This window comes from Megascapheus bottae, chromosome 28, assembly GCF_031878675.1.
Source record: "Megascapheus bottae isolate mThoBot1 chromosome 28, mThoBot2.hap1, whole genome shotgun sequence".
Lineage (NCBI taxonomy): Eukaryota > Metazoa > Chordata > Mammalia > Rodentia > Geomyidae > Megascapheus > Megascapheus bottae.
This window is the reverse complement of record NC_143536.1, coordinates 1321997-1338091: the sequence shown is the minus strand read 5'-3', so window position 1 is coordinate 1338091 and position 16095 is coordinate 1321997. Positions and strand designations below refer to the sequence as shown.

At 59.9% G+C, this 16095-nt stretch overlaps 1 protein-coding gene across 1 annotated transcript in view; it reads right to left on the bottom strand.

Annotated features, from left to right (window-relative positions):
* Positions 1 to 2551: 2551 nt before the first annotated feature.
* Positions 2552 to 16095, bottom strand: part of Tmem132d (transmembrane protein 132D) — a 76076-nt gene continuing 62532 nt past the window's right edge. The window contains exons 3-6 of the mRNA XM_090319908.1: positions 10090 to 10295; positions 8137 to 8434; positions 7208 to 7399; positions 2552 to 4166 (exon numbers count right to left, since the gene is read on the bottom strand). Of these exons, the coding sequence (XP_090176034.1) occupies positions 2982 to 4166; positions 7208 to 7399; positions 8137 to 8434; positions 10090 to 10295 (1881 nt within the window). The 3' untranslated portion in view covers positions 2552 to 2981. The remainder of the gene's footprint in view (positions 4167 to 7207; positions 7400 to 8136; positions 8435 to 10089; positions 10296 to 16095) is intronic.

Here is a 16095-nt window from a genome sequence, read left to right as displayed (position 1 = left end):
CCCTGATGAGGGGTGGTTCTGGGAAGGGGATCCACCACGAGCGCCGCGGGTTCTGGTCCCCCGACAGCAACGCACGGGGCCTCGTGTGATTCCTGCAGGCAGCGGGGGGCTGACGCTGGAGGTGACCCCGCATGGCGAGCCGCGGTCAGTGCCAGCCTTGCCCCTGTCCCCCGGAAGCCAGCCTCTGGGATTGTCTGAGTGAGGGGTTTCTGCCACTGGAGCTGTGGACCGGCTGTGGCCGTGGAGCTGTGGACCGGCTGTGGCCGTGGAGCTGTGGACCGGCTGTGGCCGTGGAGCTGTGGACTGGCTGTGGCTGTGTTCAGACCACTCTGCTGTGGGGTGGTGCTGGCAGGCGAGGCCCTGAGAAGCAGATGGGGCTGGAGGTGGCTGCCTCCAGTGTTGGGCTCTGGCTCTGGGCCTGGTCTCTGCACAGAGGGAGACGGAGCCGCCCAGCCCGGTGGGCCGTGGGACGGAGGGAAATGTGGCCTGGAAGTCCAGTCCCATTCATAGCGATGTCTATGGGAGCTTCTGCTCCTTCCCTCTGGGATCCTGGGCACACAGACCACGTCCCACGCGCCCCTCAACCACGCGAGGGCGTCCCACGCGATGCCAGTGTGTCCCTCGCGGGGTGGTGGGCTGTGGTCTCTGGACCTGGAGCAGGCCCGGGAGTGTGCCTCTCCCTCTGCTCATGCAACACTACCCATGGACTGTCTGGGAAACGCTCCTCTGCTGGCAGCCACCCCTGCAAACCCCCGCAGAGAAGCTTGGAGAAGCGCTTCTTCTTCCCGAGAGGTGGGAACAAATGGAATTGGTGTGGGGGCCACATGCAAACCAGTGCTACTGATCCTGAGGCCTGTGAGAGACCCGCTCCCCGCGCCCACCGCCCACCCCAGCCACTCCGTGTGTGGAATGAGCTGGGGCCACCGCAGAGAAGGAGGCCTAGGGGTCACTCTCAGCCTGGCCCGGTTACTCAGCGAGGACGGCGCCCTCTCTCCCTCTCGCTGGAAGGGGCCGGGCTATACACTTGCCTGCCAGCGCCGCTCTTGTGACACTCGTTTACCATCTGTCAGCAAGCTTTTAGGAGAGAATTACATGTGTGATTTATTTGCAAATCCTTTCGGGTCCTGAAGGAGAGATACTTAACCCACAATGCATTTTGTCATCCTGTGTCAGCATCCCCTCAATGCAGAGAGTGGCATTACATGATGTCAGGGTGTAATTGGATTGTGCTGGATCCTTAAATCTGCATTTTCATTTACCAAAAGGCCTAGCATGGGGAGTGCCATTTGCAACGGATGGCAGGCCCTCAGAGGGGGTCAGCGTGTGGAAAGACAAAGGACAGCCGCGAAGCCGCACAGTGTGCACTGTATGTTTACAGTCTGGAAGTTTATAAATATATATTACATTCTTACAATCTACAATACATTCCACACAGAGATGGGGCCGGGAGCAGGCAATCCCTGCAGCACACAACTGAACGTCACAGGGGTAGGAGTGGGGAGAGATGTGTTTGGAGGTAACTGAAAGCAAAGGATTATCATGGCACCCAACTCAAACAGTGGGTCACCTTGCAGACAGAAACAGGTGGCTTGCTGGCTGTGGGAGCTGGGGCTCAGAGCACTCAGATAGCACCACAGCCAGAGGGCTGGCAGAAGGGCGGGGGAGGCTGGTGGGACTCCGAGTGTCTCTAAAGGAAGCAGGGTCATGTGATAGAGAAGAGGAGAAGGAGGAGATACACAGAGGAAGAGGAAGAAGAGGAAGGATGAGGGCCAGAGAGGGAAGCAGATGGCGACAGGAGAGGCAGAGAGGTTCAGAGAAACACAAGAGACACAAAGAAGAGAGAGGTTGGGGAAGAGTTCAGAAGAGCAGAAAGAAAAAAAAAAACAACGATGTGAAGTTAAACAGCGCAAAGAGAAGGATGAGTCCACAGGCATGGCTTCTTCTGTCGGCTCCCGCCATCTCTGAGGGTCCCATCTGGTGGGGACAGGCCAGCCCCCGTTCCCTGCCTTGGAGCGAGCAGGAGGAGGGGAGAGTCCTTCGCGGGGTGGAGTGGGCTGACTGCGGGGCCAGAGCCTGGGTCTCACACAGGCTCCTTCCCTGGGGCTGTTCAGTGTGTCTGGGCCTGGTGTTCTGCCACCTCCGCCCCTCAGCCTGATCCACCGGGGTGGGGACCTAGTGGACCGGAGACTCAACATGAGTCACAACAGAGCCATTACACAACAGCCCTCTCTTCTTTCTAGAAAAATAGTGTGTGTGGGGGGGGGTACACGCCAGGGTGTGGAATCCACTGTGGTGACTGCTGATTCAGCTGGACCAGCGGAGGACGTCAGAGCGGAGAACGTCGCCGGGGCTGAGGGAATGATGACCCCAGAGTGCCCACAGCGCCCCTGTGACATCGTGGGGAGCCTGGCAAAGAGGCTGGAAGTCCCAGTCCCCCGGTGTCCTTGGTCTACACAGACGGAGATGCTCTGAGGCTCGTGTGTGGCCTGCCTGCCTCTGAGGTGGCTTCCATCCGCGTCGGCATCTGCCTGGGTCCTCACCCGTAGCCACGGCCAGGCTGGACCCCGTCTTTGAGGGATGGCGGCTCTGCACCCTGACTTCCGGGTGGCTGTGACCGGGCTGCTCTGAACGGGATACTTCTCCCACGGCTCACCTCCCTGCCACCCGCACCTCGCTCATCCTCAGTCTGCTACGTCGAGTATGGAAGTCACGTGGATTTGTTTTTAGCAAACCTGAGTTGTTCTGATCCAAGAGAAGACGGATTTTGCGGAAACCCTCCAAGCGCAGTGATTTGGAAGCCATCCAGCAGGGCGAACCTCTGAGCTTTGAGCAAGAAGACCTTGGGGCCAGGATGTGTGCGTCACTGCAGACCAGGGGCCCAGCTGCCAGTGTCGCCCGGGGCACCCCTCCCGGTGTGCACAGCTGCCACACGCCCGGGTTAAAGGCCGCATGGTGAGAGTGAGTGTGTGCGTGGATCTGGCTTACACGTGCGCGTGGAGCCTTTCCAGGTAGTCGTGTAGCTCTGTGCACTCCCTGGCCTCCAGGTCCTGGCAGACCCACTGGATGTCCTCCTCGCTGGCCCCCGGCCCCGCGTGGCCCTCGGGACGCCCGTCGTCATCGTCGGTGGGGACGGCAGTGAATGTGGTGAACGTCACTCGTTTCCTTTTCGAGGTGGGGGACGCTGGGGGCTCGCTCTTCCCCTCGGGGAGCAGGGCTCCCGCGGGCTTCGCCAGCTGCCCGTGGAAGTTGCTCGGGGAGCTGGTGCCCAGCAGGTATTTGCTTTCCTCCACACCCAGAGCCCCGTCCACAGCCGTGATCTGCTCGTCCCGGGCCGACGCCAGGTCCGCAGGGCTCTCCAGCAGCTCCGTGCGGTTGCTCAGCCCCACCCAGTCGTGGGGGTGGCTCAGGCCCTCCTGCTCCTCCAGGGGCGTCCGCTTGTGCCGGGACTTGAGCGCGAAGGCCGCGCAGTTGATGAGGAAGACCAGGATGGCCAGGCCGAAGACGCCCAGCAGCGCGTACATGCCCACCTCCAGGTCGCCCAGGCCCCGGCCCGCCTGGGCCAGGTCGCTCTCCGCCGTCTCCGCGGGGCTCCTGGGCGGGGCTGCCTGGTCAGGGAGGCCTGCCAGGTCCGTGGTGGCCGTCTGCACTAGGCCGTCACCATCCCGCAGGCTGGCCCGGCCATCTCCGGACTGCAGGGTGGAGCGTGCCGTGGGGCCCCCGCGCCCCTGCCCCTCCATGAGCCCCAGGGAGGAGCTGCCGCGGTACGGCCCCTCGGGGCCCCAGTCCTGCACAGGCCTTTTGGACCTCCTGTCGCTGACGTCACTCTCCAGGCGGACCCCCGCCCCGGGGCGTCCACTGTCGCTGGTATTGGGGCTCGCGTCATTTTGGCCAAATTGGACTCTGACGTCTGCGCTGCCCACAGCCAGCACACTCCTGCGCTTGGACTTCTGGCACGGCCTGCTGATCACCATCTCCACCCTGACCAGAGCCCCCCGGCCCTCCGCTTCTGCCGTGATGACAGGCCACTTGAGCCGGGGGTCCTGGCGGACGGAGACCACCTTCTCGTCCAGGGACGTGGCCAGCAGGCTGAAGTCCTTTGTGTCATAAATGTCCAAGGGGGTGACCGACGCATCACTGAACTGTACCCAGCAACTGATGGCCGCTTCCTGTGGAGGAGAGGGAAGAATGAAAATGGGCAGGGCAGCCGTGAGGCCGACGGGCCAGCAGTCACCCCTCGGGGGCATCAGGGTGCCAGTGCAGGAACAGGACAAGAGGCACCGAGGGAATGCAGTCAGTTTCAGTAAATACATCCAGCCGGAGCAGACCACAACAATAAAAGCAACAAAGCAGGGCCAGGTTAAAAAAGGCCATGTTGGGGGCCGGGAGTGTGGCCTAGTGGTAGAGTGCTTGCCTAGCATGCAGGAAGACCCGGGTTCGATTCCTCAGTACCACATACATAGAAAAAAGCCAGAGGCTCAAGTGGTAGAGCTCTAGCCTTGAGAAAGTCTGAGGACAGTGCTCAGGCCCTGAGCTCAAGCCCAGGATGGGAAGAAGAAAAAAAAAAGGATGGAAGCTGCTGTATTTTCTTGGAAGACAGAGAGCCACATGGACTGCTTGGGAGCTGCAGGACTCCATCACGTGTCAAAGGTGTGACCGGTATGTGGCTCTCATGAGGGTCTCATGTTGAAATGGAAAGCACCCACCAGGACCCATCGGAACACGGAGTCTCGTCTTGTTACACGGAATTCAGGTTCTAATCTGGCCAAGGGCCGGGAGACACTGTTGGTATTGGGCCAGCTTTTCTGGTTCTACTGGAATAGATTTATCCTTACCTGACAAAGCCATGGCTTAAAGTTAAGCCAGTGAGAGGCAGGGGTGCCGGGTGGAGACCAGGCCTCCAGCCCTTCCTGCCCTCCTCTCCACAGAGCGGGAGGAGAGTGGGAGATGGCGGCGCAGGAGAAGGCCTCTCCCACTGTGCTGCTTCCGGCTGCCCTCTGTTAGGAGTAGGCTGAGCTGGCAGGCCATTGGAGAGGACCCTTCCTGTGCTGTGCACCTCCAGTCACCAGCGGCTTCAGGCTTCACTGCTTCAGCACCGCGGACAGCGCACCTCGCCCAAGGGCGGAATGGCCCTTCACCTGCCCCCATCACTACCGCCGACCGGCACACAGGACAAGCCGCCGTCTGACGGCATCACTCTGAACAGTATCCAGTGGCTGGTCAGTCTCTCCCTCTCCCTCCCTTGCATGTTTGAAAGAAGACAGACAGACAGAAGCTGGGAGCAGTGGAAGGGCAGGAGTGAGAACTCACCCATTCCCCAGGGATGCCCCTCTTGATAAAGCAAATGTTTGGGTGCCATGTTTACCCACCGGAAGACAAAAAAAGTCTTAAAAGATCAGATTACCTCACAGAGAAGGGGGTGTGGGCCGACAAGACTGTCCTGGGCCTGCTAGCTGGGGCCTCAGACTCCTCAAGGGTTGGGATCCCCCCCCCTCTTCCTCCCTCCCTCCTTTCTCCTCCCTCCTTCTCCTTCTCTCTGGAAGGCTTTGCATGGGCTCTGCTTCTTTCTCCAGCTCAGCCCATGACTCCTTATCTTGGTAGACATTGGCTTGAATTCGCTGCTGGATGGAAAACTCTGCCAAGATGCAAAATCCCCAGGACCCAGCATGGATTTCCAGGTTCTACCCATGTGTTCTGAAGCCTTGGCAGGAAAGTCAAACACACAAGAGGTCTCTCGAAGCTAAAATGTCAGAGCCATGCTGCAACAGGGACCCGGGCTAGCCCAGCCAGTCTCAGGGGGCCGTGTTTACCGCTGCATGTCAGAACTGGATTAGCTCTCTGCCCTGTTCCAGTGGCCTTGTCATTTCCTTAATCCTCGCTGGAGGTCACTTGCTGTTACCACACCGAGAGGACAGAAACGGCCTCTACTTAGTCACTTGTGATCTAGGCCTTGCATCGTGGCAGCCGTCCTTCTTCACACAGAGGAGGTTTGACTTGGCCAAGAATTTGAATCTGTTGATGGAATCGTCCATGCTCCAATGGTTTCTAGTGCAATCCTCTGCACACAAAGGCCACGGCACCGGGGACCAGCGGTCAGCTGACATGTGAGAGGGCAATGAAGTAAGGGTCCAGGCTGGGAGCTGGGAGGGCGCTGGGAACCCCAGCCAGTCTAGCTCAGCTCCCTCCGGCTGGAATGGTCAAATCTCAGCCAGGGTCCACTGCATCGGGCAGCTCATACTGTAGAGGGGAGCCAGGGAGAATGTTCCTGACTGCTGGAGAGCTGCCAGAACATCTTCGTGACGGGCTGGAGGCATTCCTCATTCCCAGGAGAGGAGGGCTCCTTGTGCAACGCTTCTGATGTGTGGCTGAGTTACCCGCTCAGATGTGTGCCGGCCGTGAGGCCTGCCCCGGGCCTGGTGACCTCCCGGGATTCGAGGCCTGCCCCGTGCCTGGTGACCTCCTGGGATACATGGCCTGCCCCGTCCGTGGTGACCTCCCGGGACGCGAGGCCTGCCCCGTGCGTGGTGACCTCCCGGGATACAAGGCCTGCCCCGTCCGTGGTGACCTGGCCTGCCCCGTCCGTGGTGACCTGGCCTGCCCCGTGCGTGGTGACCTCCCGGGATACAAGGCCTGCCCCGTGCGTGGTGACCTCCTGGGATACAAGGCCTGCCCCGTCCGTGGTGACCTCCTGGGATTCGAAGCCTGCCCCGTGCCTGGTGACCTCCCGGGATACAAGGCCTGCCCCGTCCGTGGTGACCTCTTGGGACGCGAGGCCTGCCCCGTGCCTGGTGACCTCCCGGGATACATGGCCTGCCCCGTCCGTGGTGACCTCCCGGGATTCGAAGCCTGCCCCGTGCCTGGTGACCTCCCGGGACGCGAGGCCTGCCCCGCGCCTGGTGACCTGGCCTGCCCCGTCCATGGTGACCTCCCGGGACGCGAGGCCTGCCCCGTGCCTGGTGACCTGGCCTGCCCCGTGTGTGGTGACTTCCGGGGATGTGAGGCCTGCCCCGTGCCTGGTGACCTGGCCTGCCCCGTGTGTGGTGACTTCCCGGGATGTGAGGCCTGCCCCATGCCTGGTGACCTGGCCTGCCCCGTGCCTGGTGACCTGGCCTTCCCAGTGCGAGGTGGCCTCCTGGGCCCCAGCCCCATGGGTGTGTGACAGCCTCCGGTGAGGAGGCCCTGTCTGGGTGACCCCGTCCTGGCTCCTCACCTGCTTGGGCCTCTGCAGAAGTTCCTGAGCCACCGCAGTGGCAAAGATGGCCCTGTTGCTCCCTGGGCTGAGCTGCAAGGCGAGCGAGAGCCCCGTGACCAGCTGGACGCCGAGGTCAGTGATGGTCACCTTGTCCTCCAGCACGGTGATTGTCTTCTCAGCCAGGATGGCGTCAGACAGCGGGGACAGGATCTGCGGGGCAGAATTCCCATGAGAAGGGATGCCGCCCCGGGCCGTGGGGGAGGGGGGCAGGCCACAGGTGGGGAGCGGACTCCTCCCTCTCACCGTGGCTCTTGAGCCAAGAGCTGCCCCACCAGAGGAGTGGACGCGCTGTCCCTTGGCTGCTGGGACTTGGCCTGGCTCTCTCCTGTCCTTGCTGTTCCACATCTGTCTAATCTTTCTTGAGTGGTTTCTTTCTGCAAAGCCTCCATAGACGCAAGTAGCAGCGGGTTTGCTGTGCTCACTGCTCGTTCTTGCAGCTCCTCCTCCCACCCGGAGGCTGGAGCACCACTCAGTGGTAGAGCCTGTGGGGCCGGGCACCCTCTGATCTCCTCTCTGGCCACCCAGGGCCGGGGCCTCTCTGCAGGGTTGTCTGGGCCCCCTCCCCCCACGGGTTCTGACTCCATCCTGGTGCTCCCATCCCAGGTCCCATTTCTCCTGGCCCCCTGTACGGCTGTGACCCGGACAGTGCGGCTGGCCCCAGAGCGAGAGCCTGGCTTTCGGAGACCGCCTGTGGCCTTGGTGCTCCATCTCCACTTGAACGCTCTCCCCCTGCATTTCCTGCTTTGTGAGAGTCTGGCGACGCTGAGGAAGATGTCACCATGCCATCAGCTCGGTTGTCACCCAGTTACCTCTGGCTAGGCTCTGCCCCGAGTGAGGAGCGCGGGGCGGGGGCGTGGCCGGCCAGGCTCCCCCTGGGGCCTCCTTACCTGCAGGGTGGTCATTCCCGGGTCCTGCCCAATCAGCACCTGTCCCCCTTGAAGCCTGGCGATGCTGGGATCCTCCACCTGCATGAAGGCCTTGGTGAGTTCGGTGATGTCCACATGCCAGTCGGAGCCCAGGAGGTGGGCCAGGGGGCCCCCGGGGTCAGGCGTCTCAGCCACAAACTGCGTCAACACCCGCACCATGGCATGCTGGTACTGCAGGGCACAGCCGCGGCCCCTCCTGTCCTCCTCCTCCTCCTCCGCCTCCTCCTCCCCCTCCTCCTCCTCGCCGTCCCGAGCCGGCCTGTCAAGGAACCACTGCAGTTGAACAGATACCTCTCTGCGTGTGCACAGGGGAGGACACAAGCAAGCTTGCTGCCAAGGTCGCCGCAGCTGGGCGCAGTAGCCAAGCTAGCTACGCAACCTGCCGGGTGCCTATCTGAGGATGGAGGCGGAAAGGAAAGGTGGTGGGTACAGCCAGGAGTCTGACTGAACCCTGGAGAACGCGCTGGTGTTGTGTGCTGGAAAATGGGAGGAACTGGGGGTGATGGTGTTAGCTGACATAAGCCAGTCCCACAGAGAAAAGCAACCAATGTTCCTTTTCCCCCATATGCAGGATCCAGGCCTGCCTAAAACCATCAGGACTAAAACAAGGACGTGAATGTGACATGGACAGGAGAGGGCGGTGGGGGTGTGAATCTCACCAGAGCGTATTATATACATGAGTGGAAATATCACAGCCAGGTCCCTCACTCTATACAATTAACATGCCCTATTTTTTTTTAAAGTGTGATTAGGGGCCAGGAGTTTGGCCTAGTGGTTAAAGTGCTTGCCTAGCATGCATGAAGACCCTGGTTCAATTCCTCGGTACCACATACACAGAAAAAAGCTGAAACTGGTGCTGAGGCTCAAGTGGTAGAGCTCTAGCCTTGAGAAAGTCCAAGGACAGTACTCAGGCCCTGAGCTCAAGCCCAGGACTGGCCAAAAAAAAAAAGTGTGATTACATGGACACTCTTAAGACTTGGCTTTAAAAGCACGGTACTGGATTCAAGTCGGCCCTAGAGCTCACTAGACAGCTGCTCCACAGCTGTGCCAGATCTCCAGACTTGATTTTCCCTGGCTACTTTGAAGGAGAGTCTTCTTTCCTATTCAGGTGCCTGGAGATCTACTTTTGAGTGCTTTTAAACAACAAAAAAAGGTGTGGATTGTTGAAGTTGTCATTTGAAATATGATGTAGAAATCAATGTTAATAAATTCTTTAATAAAAAGAAAGGTGCGGGGTCTTGGACGTGACCCTCGGGATTGCCTGCGTGGAAGACACCACGCCTGGCTGGCAGACGTTGGATCTAACTTGTGGGGGACTGTCCTGAAATCATGATCCTCTCAATGGCCTCCTGCTGGACAGATGGACTTGCTCTGCTTCCCTCCTTTCCTGGTGCTCACCTGGCTTCTGGGTGGAGGGAGGAGACTTGTACCATTCTGTAAAATGCCCTCCGTGTGGCATTAGCTACAGCGGGCATGCTCGGACCCCACCTCCCTGAAAGCAGCTGCCGCTCTGGCTGGGCAGAAGCTGGGCTGAGTCCTCCCGGGAGGCCCTGCCCTGCTCTTCCTGCCCTGCCCTCCGGTTCTCCCGCCCTGCGACCAGTCTGTTGGGCCACGCAGGCTGGTCCTGGCCTCCTTGGGCCCCAGCTAGGGGCCTGTGGCCCAGTTTTCTCTGCTGGCCAGGCAGCCAGGAAAGAAGCAGACAGGACACCCAAGTGAGGACCTCAGCTCAGGACTGCTGCTGAATCTGGGGGAGGGAAGGCATGGGAGGCAGCATGGAGGAAACCAGCAAGCAAGGGTACAGCCAGGAGAGTGACGCAGAGCGGGGGCAGAGCGGCCAGACGTGACGGTGACACACGCATCCTTGGCCACACAGGCCGGGTGTGGGCCTCTGTCACCGGGCCAGGCCTCACGCACCTTTTGTTGGCGAGGATGGGGACCCTCCAGCCCTTGATCTGGTTGAGCTCTGCGTCCGACACCTCGATCTGCAGCGGGAGGCGGGGGATCCACACTGTCAGCTCCAGGAGGCTGTGCAGGTGCTGGTACACGAAGTCCACCCCCACGTCCACCCTGCCTTTCATTTCTTTCCCGTTGACGAAGACGTAGTCGCAGCGGTCAGACACCTGCCGAGGGCCAGGAGAGAGTGGGGTGAGGGGGGCGAGAGGGGCCTCACCGAGCTCCCAGCCCAGGGACCCGGAGGGAATCCCTGGGTAAAGCCGACACGTGCACATGGGCGCCAGTGGTGGCTGTCCTGTAGAGCAGACGGAGACGCTGCCCGGGACGCTGCAGGCCTGAGGTCACCGAGGGGCTTTTATGATCGGTGACTGACAAGATGGCATCTGTTTTCTGTATGTACACAACACGATGTATGCATGACACAGCCTCCAGATCCACTAGCCTTCCTCACCAGTGTGTGTGGAGGAGAGGGAGAGGGAGAGGGAGGGGGAGAGGGAGGGGGAGAGGAAGGGGGAGGGGGGAGAAGGAGGGGAAGAGGGAGAGGGAGGGGAGAGGGAGGGGGAGGGGAGAGGGAGGGGGAGAGGAAGGGGAGGGGGAGAAGGAGGGTAAGAGGGAGAGGGAGGGGAGAGGGAGGGGAGAAGGAGGGGGAGGGGAAGGGGAGGGGGAGAAGGAGGGGAAGAGGGAGAGGGAGGGGAGAGGGAGGGGGAGGGGAGAGCGAGGGGGAGAGGAAGGGGGAGGGGGAGAAGGAGGGGAAGAGGGAGAGGGAGAGGAGAGGGAGGGGCAGAGGGAGGGGGAGAGAGGGAGAGGGAGGGGGAGGGGGAGGGGGAGAAGGAGGGGGAGGGGAGAGGGAGGGGAGAGGGAGGGGCAGAGGGAGGGGGAGAGAGGGAGAGGGAGGGGGAGGGGGAGAAGGAGGGGAAGAGGGAGAGGGAGGGGAGAGGGAGGGGCAGAGGGAGGGGGAGAGAGGGAGAGGGAGGGGGAGGGAGGGGGAGGGGAGAGCGAGGGGGAGGGGGAGAAGGAGGGGAAGAGGGAGAGGGAGGGGAGGGGGAGAGGAAGGGGGAGGGGGAGAAGGAGGGGAAGAGGGAGAGGGAGGGGAGAGGGAGGGGAGAAGGAGGGGGAGGGGAGAGCGAGGGGGAGAGGAAGGGGGAGGGGGAGAAGGAGGGGAAGAGGGAGAGGGAGGGGAGAGGGAGGGGGAGAGAGGGAGAGGGAGGGGGAGGGGGAGGGGGAGGGGGAGAAGGAGGGGGAGGGGAGAGGGGAGAGGGGGGAGGGGGAGGGAGGGGAGGGGGAGAGGGAGGGGAGAGGGAGGGGGAGGGGAGAGGGAGGGGGAGGGGAGAGTGAGGGGGAGATGAAGGGGGAGGGGGAGAAGGAGGGGAAGAGGGAGAGGGAGGGGAGAGGGAGGGGGAGGGGAGAGGGAGGGGGAGGGGAGAGTGAGGGGGAGATGAAGGGGGAGGGGGAGAAGGAGGGGAAGAGGGAGAGGGAGGGGAGAGGGAGGGGGAGAGAGGGAGAGGGAGGGGGAGGGGGAGGGGGAGAAGGTGGGGGAGGGGGAGGGAGGGGGAGGGAGGGGAAGAGGGAGGGGGAGGGGGAGAGTATTCTACCACATATTCGGACCTCATTTTCCCAAGCCACTCCCCTACTTTGGGTACTTGGGCTGCCATGGCTACTTTGAAAGATTATCTTAAGAAAACTAGGCAACCCTCGGTTCTTTGGGTTGGTCCTAGCTATAATCCAGCTGCCCTCGTGAGAGGGAGGCAGATAGAGTTCTGTGACTGCCAGAGAAGGAAGCAGGCCTGGGACCCCTGGAGAAACGCTGACCCGCCATCTTGAGGGTACAGGGAGGGTCTGGGGCTGTCCAGTCCACACTGAGGCTACAGCCCAGGAAAACTGGTGCCCGACCCCTGAAGATCAGCATCGTGGGGTTGGGGGTGGGAGACAGGTCACGGCTGCCTCTTGGAGGAGAGGAGAGCGGCCCTCGCCTGGGCTTTGCCGGGCAGGTGTGGACTGCGGCAGGGGACCATGAAGGCTCCATTTACTGGGCACTGGGTCACAGTAAGGCTGCCAAGTCTGGCCCAGGAATCCTCCAGTGCTCCCCCCACTGCCCCCCGAGCTCGGCCCCAGACAGGGACAGGCACTGCTGCCGCACCGGGGATGAATCAACCGGAAGCCAGAGATGCCAAATCCATCTCTCAGGAAATGCCCTGGCAAGAGGCAGAGAGCTGAGGTGGACCCCGCTGCCCTGCGTCCTGCGCAGGCGTGGTCCCAGGCCTTTCCTGGGTGTCTATCTGTTCTAAGGACAAAAGCCTCCTGCAGCACTGGGGCCGTGAAGAAACAGAGCAGGAATTGCTAGGTTGTGCAAACATAAAGGCACATCGGAGGCAGGTCCTTTTCTCTGGCCTCCGTCTTCGCAGATACCAGGCTCACAGGAGGAGCTATTGTGAGGCCGGGTCTGGGTAAGGCTGATTGGTAGCTGGGAACAGAACTGTGTACCTGGCTCCACTTAAGAGTTGGAAGAGTTTGTTGTCCCCAGTATCTGCCAATAGCAAAAGTACTTAAATCTGATTGCAGAGTGGAATAGAACGGACTTGGCTGGTTTATAATAATTTGTGGCCTGGCTGTGTCTCTCCTCGCTTGAGGCCCAAGGACTCTAATTGAAGGCTGTTTCTCTTTCAAGCCTTCCATTTCTGACTCAGGCTGCACAAAGGAGCTGGCTTCTTGAATGGGAGAGGCGGAGGGAGGGAGCAGGGAAGGAGGGAGAGAGCAGGAAGAAACAGAAGAAGGATGGGAGGAGGACTGGGGGAGGGGGAGAGGAATAATAAATGTCTGTTAAGACTCATTTTCAGAGAACAGGTTTACTCATCCACGTAACCCTTCAGGATCTTTTGGTTAAGCCACACCTTCCAAGAAGAGAAGCCTGCGCCGTCCTGCCCCTGGGCTGGCTGCAGTGCAGGGGGGAGGAGAAGGGGCACAAAGACCGGGCTGCAGCCCATGAGTGCCCTGCACCCAAAACCAGGAACCTGCATCTGCTGTCTGAAGTCGACAGACTTCACTGTCACAGCGGCCCTGGGAGGGCCACTCCTCAGCTGGGACCCCCCTACACTCGCTGCGTGCTCCTGCTTGCTCCCTACAGAGAGCTCCATCGAGCCTCGAGGAGCCCCCACAGAGCCCCACAGAGCCCCTCGGACCTCGGGATGCTTTGGGGCCCCATGGAGTCCCGTGGAACCCCACAGAGCCCCTTGGACCTGTGTGACAGTCCTGGTCTGGTGCTGGGAAACCCAGCCCAGACTCCCCAGAGTGAACCCGGCCTCTCACCTGGGCTGGAGAGCTGAGCCAGGACGCACGTGTGGGAACGGGGGCAGAGCTTCTGGGTCTGGAACTCAGCACCCCCTCCCACCCCCCCACACCCCCACCCTCTCCCACCACAGCACACAGATGTGGCCTCTCAAAAGGCCCCTTCCCACAGAGGCAGTGTGGAGAGGCACTGACCCAGGTGAGCCTACAGACCTGCCGCCGCTGCTCATGAAGAGATGGCTAACGGCCCTGTCCCCTGATTTATTAACTGCCACGCTGCCAAGCTGACGTGGTGACGGGACGATCTGCTAACACTCCCAGCCTCTTCAAGAACCCATTTCCAGCCAGGCGCACTCTTCTATTATGAAGACAGAGTTAATATTTCTGACTCCAGTGAGTATAATCCAGCACTTATGTGAATTTAATGCCCTTCCCTTCTTTTCTGTTTAAATGCTGGGTGAATTTAAATCTTATTGAAGTATCACCCACGCTTGTGGCAGAATGATTTATGCGCTTCTGCCCTGTCCCTCCTCCCCATCTCTCCTGAGTGTTTATTGAGATGCTGCTTTGTCCTCTCCGATGGCGCTGGTAACTCACCAGGAGAGGCCAGTGTGAGGGTCGCAGGTGGCCGCCTTCCTTTTGTAATTGCCAATCTCTTGGGCCTAAACTTCAGCACCCACAAGAATCGTAGCACTTGTTGCTGCGGAGTGCCTGGCAAAGGTCCCAGCTTGTTGGAGACCTGCAGGGAGGCAGGACCACGAGGACGCCCACGATACGGATAGGCCAGCAGGGGAGCGGAGCTCGGCTGGCTTGCTTGAGTCCACGGCGGGAATCGATTCAGGCCGGCCATCCTGGGTGCCCTTCCCAGGCTGAGGCGGGGCCAGCAGGTCCACAAGGGTCCTCTTGTGTGCAGAGGCCCACTCCCCGCGCGGGTCCACAGCTCACAGACCCTCCTCGTGGATTGCACAGTACACACACGTGCTCACACACGTATGTCAAAAGAGCTATCAGGGGGGAAACTGGAGACCGCAGAGAAATCTCCAAGTGGACTGGGTTTTCTTCCACGTGCAGCTGTTGAGCTCCCCCCCTCCCCCTCCACTTTGCTGAACCTTTCCCTGGACAGCGTTTTTTCCTTTTTGAAGATGAAGAGTATTTATTAGCCAAAGGAGTCCTGTAGAGGAAGTGCATTTTAAAGCACTTTAATTGGCATCTAATAACTTATGGAGTAGGGTGTGATAATCCAATAGCTCTGTACATTGTGATATAAAAATCAGGGCAATTAGCATTTCCACCTTCCTTAAGCATTTAACTTGTTTGGGAGGTACTGAAAATCTTTGAACTCCACTCTCGTAGTTCTCCATTCAATATAGAACAAATGACAAGAGTCCCCCAGCTCTCACTCACAGCCATCCACATTCCTAACAGCGCTGAGGGTCCAGGAGAGTTCTCGAAGCTACTAACTGCATGCCTTCTTTTTCATTTCCTGGAGGTCAAATATGTTCTCCACCCTGAAGGATCCGTGCATATGAATGAGCTGATAGGCATTCACCAGCTTCGGCCCCTAAAGCCCATTCCCCATTAGGGGATCTTGTGAACTTTGTAGCCCACTGATGCAGGAAGGAGGCCCCTGGAAGATGGAGTTTGTTCCCGGAGCATGCAGACTGCTCTGCAGCTCTGCAGCTCTGTGCTTTATCAACACAAGTTGACACAGGACTGGGAATGGGGCCTCGGGGTAGAGTGCTTGCCTAGCACGCGTGAAGCCCTCGGGTCTGCTCCTTAGTACCACATACACAGAAAAAGCCGAAGTAAGACCGTGGCAACAGTGGTAGAGCGCTACCTTGAGAAACCCCGAGGACAGCGGCCAGCCCTGAGGGGAAGCTGCCCGGTGAAGTCCAGAAAGATCCAGGCACGGGTGCTGCTCTGACTTAGCTCAAGACGCCCACGGCGGCTTCATGCCCTCACTGGCAGTCCACGGTCTCCCCCTGGTGGGGCCACGCCACTTCTGCCCCAGGGCCCGGAGCTGCGTTTGGCTCTGAAGCTCTTAGGGGACGGCTGGCATTTTGTCACTTGAAAGAAAGAGAAGGGCTTCAAAATGTAAAGCAAAAAGACTTCAGGGTGGCTCTCCACAGAACCAATGCAGGAATATCCTCACCGTGGCTCGTTTAGGAGAGGCCACAGGACGTGGCCCCGGCTGTCCTGCCACAGGTCTGCCCCTGCCCGCACGCCGGCATCCTGCTCAGAAAACTCCAGGTGGCTCAGGAGCCACCCAGCCTGACCCCAGGCTCCCGAGCGTGAGAAGAAACCCTCACAGCCATGCACGGGTGTCTTCTCTCAAGGATTTACTTCCCATAATCCACAAAACTCTGCCATCTTTTATGAATGTTTCCTATGGGCTTTCAAAGTCCCAATACCTTACTGGAGATTTCCTTTGGAATTATTTTTGTCATAAAACTGAGAACATTGATTCTGGTTCATGACTGAAATGACAAAGACACATGGGCAGAGATTCTGGGACCCCCTTTCCTGGCCAGAGCCTTCCCGCCCCCCACTTCCAACTCCACCCTGAGAGGAGCCATGGATAGCCCACGTGTGTGCTCCCTCCAGATGGAGTCTAGGCGTGTGCGAGTACTTGAGCTTTCCCTTCCTCCCAGCCCTGGGCGCCCACACGCCCAAAGAAGGGGTCCA